Raw genomic sequence first — 7,662 nt, 5'->3', positions numbered from 1 at the left:
CTTCCTTATTTTAAGAGGTGCACTTAAATTGACCTTGTTTTTCTTTAAATAATTTTGCTGAGCCCTGATCTATATGGCTCAGGTTGCTGGAGCCTTGTCCTGTGAGGGAGGATAGAGAGCAAACTAAGGAAAGGAGGAGGAGGGAGACACGTCTCTCCCACTGACTCGGCCGTCCTGAGCCGGATTTGATGATAGTACCAGGTGTTGGGAACATCACAAGAAACACCATGGTAGCACAGGAGGAGGGAATTCTGTGTATTGTAATTCTGTGTAGTGTTCCCACTGTCTGGGAAAGAGAGCCTTGGAATTAAAACTGTGTGTTAATTCCAAGGTCCGGTTGGTAGGTGGGAGAGTGTCCAGAGTGCCCAAAGAAGGAGCCCACGAAACAATTTGGGTTACTTGCCTACCTCTGATCGCCATCTGTTTTATAAAGGAGTACCTAATGTTTACAGAAAGTCCGTAAGTAATTTTGGGTAACTGCCCCAGCTTCAATGGCTTCTGTCACATATTTGTTTTACAAGAGGAACAAATGGGGTCTGGAGGGAGATAAGGATTCAGGCTAACAGACCCCCACACATACACCTAAGTTTGGGTAGTCCCGTCCCCTGTGAAAGCTGGCACCACCTTGACCCACCAGTTGGTATGTAACTTCTTCATCCCCATCTTGCCAACTCCCTAATTCCTCAGGACCAAGGCCCCGAGGCTCTTGCCACCCTTGCCCTTGCCTGTTGCCACCCTTATCTTCTTGCCTTGCCCAGAATCTACGCCTCTCGCCCCCATCTTGGCAAGGCTCATTCTCTTCCATGAGAACGTATCACTAGTAAACCCTGCTTGCTCACAAATAGACTGGCTGATCTGTAATTCTTTACTGCATCAGCAAGGAGAACTGAGTGTCTCCCATAACAATTCCATAAACCGAAAGATTGCAGTTTAAGCTCCAGTCAGGGCACAGGCCTAGGTTGCAGGTTTGGTCCCCAGTGGGGAGACAACCCTTTGATGTTTCTCTTTCAGATCAATGTTTCTCTCCTTCCCTTCCCTTCTCTCTGAAATCAATAAGCATGTTCTTAGGTGAGGAATAAAAATGTTTTTGGTGATAGTTTAATCTAGATAATATTACATTTATAGATAACTGTGGGAAATGGAGATCATTATATATTTTCTCTCCAAGAACTTGCTGTTACTTTCTTGTTGTTCAAGTGTCCTTTTGAAAAAAAGATTTTATTTACTTTAGAGAGGATGTGGGAAGGGGAGAGGGAGGAAAGAAAAACATCTATTAGTTGCATCTCACAAGCCCCCAACTGGGGACTGAACCCTCAACTCAGGCACATGCCCAGATCGATAATCGAGCTGGTGACCTTTAGATCTGCGGCATGGAGATCATCTTTCCAGGTCATGGGGGTGGGTGTCCCCCTTTGGTGAACCCACTCCAGCAGGAAAGAGGTGGGTCATGCATAGGTCTCCCTCATGCAAGAGGGGGTATGATGGGGTCCTCACTAAATGTTTGCCATCTCTGTGTATTGAACTCAGCTCTGGTTGTAAGAAAAGCGTGACCTCTGGGAGCTGTTGGCACCCTTCCTTATGCTTATGCAGATGCAGATGTTTACCCTGTTCTCACCCTGAGTCTTGCTGGACTCCCACCCATTGGGTCCATGGGAATTTTGTGCTCCTGGGCCATTGTGCATATTATCTGGGAACGGGTGGCCAGGAATGACCAACATTGTTCATTATCCCATGTCTATTATCCCATCAGACTTCACAAACCAGTTCGAAGATACAATAAGCAATAATTTTGAGGTGGTGTCAGCAGTGCATTAAACTGTGGGGCCCAGGTACAAGGACAGTGCATTACAGAAGCGGCTGTGTTGTGGGCTTCATGAATGCCACATGCAGATTGGGTGCACCTGTCACAGGAGAAACTCAGTTCTTGCTAACGCAGTGAAGGATTACAGATCAGCAAGTATATTACTGTGCAAGCAGGATTTATTAGTGATACATTCTCATGGAAGAGGACAGGTCTTGCTGAGGGGGGTGAAAGGTAAGAGCACCAGGCCCCTTGTCCAGAGGACTTACACAGTTGGTGGGATGGTGGTGGTGAATTTACATATTGGTTGGTGGGTGAAAGTGGTGCCAGCTTCCATGGGGATGGACTACCCAAATATAGGTATGTGTGTGGGATTTGTTAGCCTGAAGCCTTATCTTGCTTCTGACCCCATTTGGCCATCTTGTAAAGTAGATCCATGACAGGAGACAGTTTAAGTTGAGGCAGTTACCCAATGTTAACAATGGGCTCTTTCTGTAAGCACTCAGGACCCTCTCATAAAAGATAGGGTACAGAGGTGAGGAATTAACCAGATTTGTTTTGGGGGTCCTTTCCTTGAGTGCTGCAGACCCGCTTCCATCTTCTAGGCCGTGGGATGAATAGTTTGAAAGCCTTTCTTTCCCAGATAGTGGAAACAAGACCTAGAATTTCAACGTGTTAGCATGGTGTTTCTTGTGATGCCAGAACATCTGGCAATAGAACTGGACCAGACTCAGGACTGCTGAGTTAGTGGGTGACACGTCTTCCTCACCCTCCCTGCCTTGGCTCACCGTCTATCCTGCCTAACACCCCAGTGCAGGCAGATGCTGTTTCAGTGTCAGGTCTCAGCAAGGGGTGGGTGAGGGTCTTGTGTCACAGGTCACTCTCAGTACCACCTGCCTGTGCTGAGGAGGCTCTGAGGATGCCCAGGCTCAGTGAGAGGGTGTGATCAGGAGGGAGGCACATCCCCAACCTCAGGCTTCCTTCTCGGGGCAGCTGAGTCTATGAGGAAAGCAGTGGGGTCTGCTCAAATTCTGAATTTGGCTAAACACCCCTGTCCTAATCTTCCTTTGTCCACCAATAAAGACCAGGAAGACACGGGCACTGAAGGCTGCTCAGTAGGGTCTGCGATCTCAGTGATCCTCTTGCCAGATTCTGTCTGTGCTGACTCAACTTTGAATGTCAACCCAAAAGGCTGGAGTTCCCATTTCACTGCACAGACTAGGAAGCAGGCAAGGAGAGGTTGAGAATCTTGCCTTAGGTCACACAGCTGGAGAAAAGAGCTGAGACTCACACTCACTATGGACTGATGCACCAGGAAATGCTGACCCTGAAAAGGCAGCAAGGAGAGTGAGGAAGACCAAGTGCCCAGACCCAGCAGCTCGTGTCCATACACAAGCATCCATCTCTCCCTCCCATTCACCTCAGAGGCTCCAGGGGTCGTAGGAAACCAGAAGAGCCAAGAGAAGCCAAGGGAGGAGGGGTAGGGAGCTGATTAGGAGAAAAGGCCCCCTTTCCAGGAGTCTGGGGAATTTTCTTCCCGGGTGAGTCTGTCTCAAATCCCTCTCTTTGAGGAGTAACGAAAGTAGACTGATTCCACATTTACAGGAGTTGAATTTCTGTGGCTGAGAGTATGAGTTCCTTGTGGCTCTTTAGGAACCCTCTGCTTGCAGTGATGGGGAACATGAGATGTGTATGGAGACAAAACGTTTTAGAATAGGTTAAAGAACCATGAACGAGTTTCGTGCTGACATCCCCATATCACCATGGAACTGTTTGTCCACTTCATCTCTTGCAATGAAACTGGAGGGTTTGTTTAACCAGTTACTTCTCTACTAATTACAATCTTGGGGAGAGTAAGGGGCTGTGGACTTCCTATGGCTGTTGCTATGTGACTCAATGCTAATGGCTCACTCACTCCAGCTGCAAACATGGGGCTTCTCCCCAGAGTGTGTCCTCTGGTGTGTGGTGAGATGTGACCCATCATCTAAGTCTTGCCAACACCCTCCATGCTTGATTGTCACAATTCTTGACATTCCTACTTTTACAAAGAACTTGCCTGTACCCTCTGGACTCTCTTTCTGGCCTCTGCTGGGCTCTTCCTCCATCATTCTCTCATACTCACTAGAGCTACTCATTCCTTCTTTGGAAGGTTGAAAAAAGGGTCTTGAGATTCTCGTGTGACTGATCCTTTTAAGCAAAGGTTTGGACCTTCCTTTGACCTCTTGACCCTCAATTTTATCATTCCAGCTGTGTGTACTAGTATGTTGCTGCTGCTGATTCTGATCCTCTGGGCAGGGTTCCTCTGCTTGGAGGTGTTTTCCTTCAGATGTTCCCGGGAGAAACTCAGAGGGATGATTGAATTTCATGTGTTGGCTGAGGAATTTCTGAGTGGAGAAGGCCAGAGAGCAGGAGGGACATGGGTGCACCTCTGGCTCTGGTTGTGCTGAAAGAGAAAAGTTTGGTCAGGGAGATGTTGATGAGAACGCCTGCGTGGGTTTCACTCCCTGTGTGGATGGAGCTGCTGTGACCGTTGCCATCCATAGGTATCTTCTAAGTCATGTTCAAGAGGAAAACCACAGGCCCCAACTAAGAATTGCTTCTCTGTTTTTCAAAATAGTAAAATGAAATGTCCTTCCTCAAGCCTCACACCAAATATTTATGCTTCATCTCATTCAGTGTTAGCCCATTTCAAATACACTAAGAAGACCTGTTTCAAAATATTTCAACCACATTTCTTACACACCTGACTCCTGTTTCTCTCTGGCCAGTCCCCCACGCTCTCTCACTTGGAGATGAAGTAATATGAGGGGATTCCCCACTGGTTTATTTTCTAAAAATTAACCAAACATAATCTGAATAGAGAACATACCACTCTACAGCTGACGACTGCACACTTTCACTCAGGAAAGTCCCCAGTGTCTCAACTCGGATCACTGGCACTGCATCTCTGGGTTGCTAAGCCTCTGCCTGATCTCCGTTTTTACCCTCTGTGCTGAGACGAGACCTGAGTGACCCTCAGCCAATCCAACGCCGCACCTCTTTTTCTCTCTGCACTAGCTGCTCCCTCTGCCTGGGATCCTCTGCCCGCAGGTATTTTTGTAAATGTTGTCTCCTGAGAGAGCCCTTCCCAGACCACCTGCCGCACACCTCCCCTCACACTGATCCCCAGGCACTTGTCTTAGGTCAGTTTTCCCCAAAGCACTAACTGCTGTGTCGTGTTATGCACACGCAACCATGTGTGCCTGGGTTTCCCTCCTTCCCTCCTCAGCTCAAGAGCAGTGATTCTGATCCTCACATTAATCTGTATTTCCAGGTCCCAGGACACTGTGCACCACAGAGTAGGATCTCTCAGGATGATTCACTAAAATGATGAACCAATGTGCCCTGCCTGAATAGTGTGGCTTGGTGGGTTGGGTGTTGTCTGAAAACTGAAAGGTTACAAGTTCAATTCCAGTCAGGGCACATGCCAGGGTTGTGGGCCAGTTGGGGGTGTGCCACAGACAACCGGTTAATGTTCCCCTTGCACATTGATTTTTCTTTCTCCTTCCTTTCCACTCTCTGTAAAAATAAATAAAATCTTGTTTAAAAGTTTTTTAATGCATTTATTTATTTTCAGAAAAGGGGGAAGGGAGGGAGGGAGAGGGAGAAAAACATCAATGTGTGGTTGCCTTTCACATGCCCCATACTGGGGACCTGGCCCAAAGTCCAGGAATATGCCCCCGTAGGAATCAAACTGGTGACTCTTTAGTTCACAGGCCGGCGCTCCATCCTCTGAGCCACACCAGCCAGGTCAAAATCTTTAAAAAATAATGAATACCTATAAACAAAAATGTATTATTTAGAAGTATGGAGGAAAATTAAGAAGAAATAACTATAAAAGTGGCAGAAAAACTGCATTGGTTAGAGAACTGGTTGGTGCTTGAAAACTTTTCTTTTTTGCCTCTCAGTCTTTCAGCCCTATATACGGTTGTGTATTTTGTGTACGAAATATTTTTAAAATAAAAATTATAAAAATTTTGCCTAGGAGTCAAAGGCATATGAATGAATTGTGAATTTCTGAAGCATGTGATTTGAATCTTTACTGACTTTAGAGTGGATTTTACTCTACTTAAGAGTTGGATCATGAATATTTCTATGGGGAATTCTTTCTTTTCTTTCTGTTTTGAAGAACAGTGGTACCCACCTCTTCCAGCCATGAGCTCTCTCTTCCACTGGCTGCCCCACTTGCTGCCCAGCTTCTGGCCATACTCGTCCGCGTACCAGACCAGCAGCTCACAGCCCGGTCTGACAACCCGGCAGGTTCGGTAGAAAATCTGCCCATGGTATTGAAAGGCCACCAGGTTCTGCTCTTCATCATCCCGGGCGCAGTTCACATACCTGGGATTGAGGCAGATGAAGGGAAAGAAAACCACAGTGATGAATTCCGACTACCTGCCAGGATCATGTCCAGCTCCTCACTGATTCTTAAGGCCCTCAGGCTCTAGTGCTCTTGGAAAACCTTCTGTTCAGTGTCTGAGCATCTGTCAGCACGTCATGTGAAATCTTACGTCCAAGTCCCCCTTGCAGTGTTCATCCTGCCTTATACCATTTTCTCAAACCCAGGTCTAGACTTAACCTCCACCCTGACTGGCCATAATATCCAGTGATCTCTGGTTTCTCCAAACTCTAAATCAAGTTGTCTCACAACACAGAACCTGGTGCTTGATCTAGGGCTCTGCTTCTAAATTAGCTAATTATCCAGTACTCAGCCCACATCGGTTTTCTCTTGCGAGGCCTTTCTCCAACCCCCCTACCCTTTATTTAGGGTACCATTCACTTGCCTGCCCAAGATTACCATAGAAAATTGGAGGTCTTTTTGTCTTAGTACAATAAAACAGAACAAGAGTAGTTGATGCACATTCTGTTAACCCTGATAAAAGACAGTCCCTCTCAGGAAAGGGGCCCATGAGCATTCCTCTGCAGGCCTCAGAGCCCAGCTCTAGTTTGGAGTGAGGATGGGATGGTTTGTTGCCCTCACAGGTTTAGGCAACCCTTGGTTTGTGCTATCTTGACACTATGCACTTCCTGGAAATTATAGTTGAATGCTTCTAAAAGCAATTTTTTATGTCTGTCTGCAAGAAGTCCTCCATAAGGACATGGGTTGTGTGATCTGTTTAAGTAATGTATTCCTTCACTTAAACTGGAATATAGTAAGTGTTTAGTTAATGTTCATTTATCAAAGTGTAATCCAGTGTCCCTGGTGAATCTCAGCTCTTTAGGGACCTTTCCAGTGCCCAAATTGTGTCTAATAGAGAGCTTTATATTTTGAGGACATGTGCTATACTTTCTTCCTAAAAGATCCCTGAAATGAAAGAACACTGTATGGAGAAAAAGAAGGAAAAAAGGATTAAGGGAGACTGACCACTGAGGGGGGCACGATGAGAGATACAGGGCTTGTGGGGGATGAGAGTCCCCCCTGGCACCCAGAGACCTGTTGACCTCACCTCATCCAGTTGGCCCAGGATCTGTCCTTTCCATCCACATACTCATAGCAGTTTCTCCCTTTGGTGATCTGGGTTTCAGAAAAGATGTTAAAGACCTTTTATTTTTTTGGTGGGAAGGTAATAGTCAGAATTATTTTACTCCACAGTCATCAAAGCTCATTCAGCCTACATGGGGATTCAACTGCCAGCTGTGACCACATATTTTTTTATGCATCGTCTACACATCTGAGTCTACCTGTCCAATCACAGTAGGAGCCTCACAAAGGAGAAGCCACTCCTTTGTGTCTGCACCACTTTGCTCCCCCTTACCTTCTGATCCTTAAACAGGAGCTCTGTGTTCATGTGAAGTCCAGTCAGTACACAGAGCTAACCACATCA

General features: G+C 46.5%; 1 protein-coding gene across 2 annotated transcripts; it reads right to left on the bottom strand.

The window, feature by feature from the left end:
* Nucleotides 1-3,594: 3,594 nt before the first annotated feature.
* On the bottom strand, nucleotides 3,595-7,661 carry LOC118977892 (histone-lysine N-methyltransferase PRDM9-like). 2 transcript variants are annotated; one of them, XM_037033065.1, is made up of 5 exons: nucleotides 7,594-7,661; nucleotides 7,285-7,352; nucleotides 5,985-6,178; nucleotides 4,545-4,631; nucleotides 3,595-4,244 (listed from the first exon to the last, which is right to left on the bottom strand). In XM_037033065.1, the coding sequence occupies exons 1-5, from the start codon at nucleotides 7,624-7,626 to the stop codon at nucleotides 3,709-3,711; spliced, it is 918 nt and encodes a 305-aa protein (XP_036888960.1). In that variant the 5' UTR covers nucleotides 7,627-7,661; the 3' UTR covers nucleotides 3,595-3,708. The 2 variants fall into 2 exon arrangements, with proteins under 2 accessions (XP_036888960.1, XP_036888962.1); XM_037033067.1 differs by lacking the exon at nucleotides 4,545-4,631.
* Between the last annotated feature and the right edge of the window lies 1 nt (nucleotide 7,662).

Source organism: Sturnira hondurensis, unplaced genomic scaffold, assembly GCF_014824575.4.
Source record: "Sturnira hondurensis isolate 20B ecotype Veracruz unplaced genomic scaffold, ASM1482457v3 Scaffold0021593, whole genome shotgun sequence".
Lineage (NCBI taxonomy): Eukaryota > Metazoa > Chordata > Mammalia > Chiroptera > Phyllostomidae > Sturnira > Sturnira hondurensis.
Note: the sequence above shows the minus strand (reverse complement) of the source record. Positions and strands in the feature narration are given on the sequence as shown.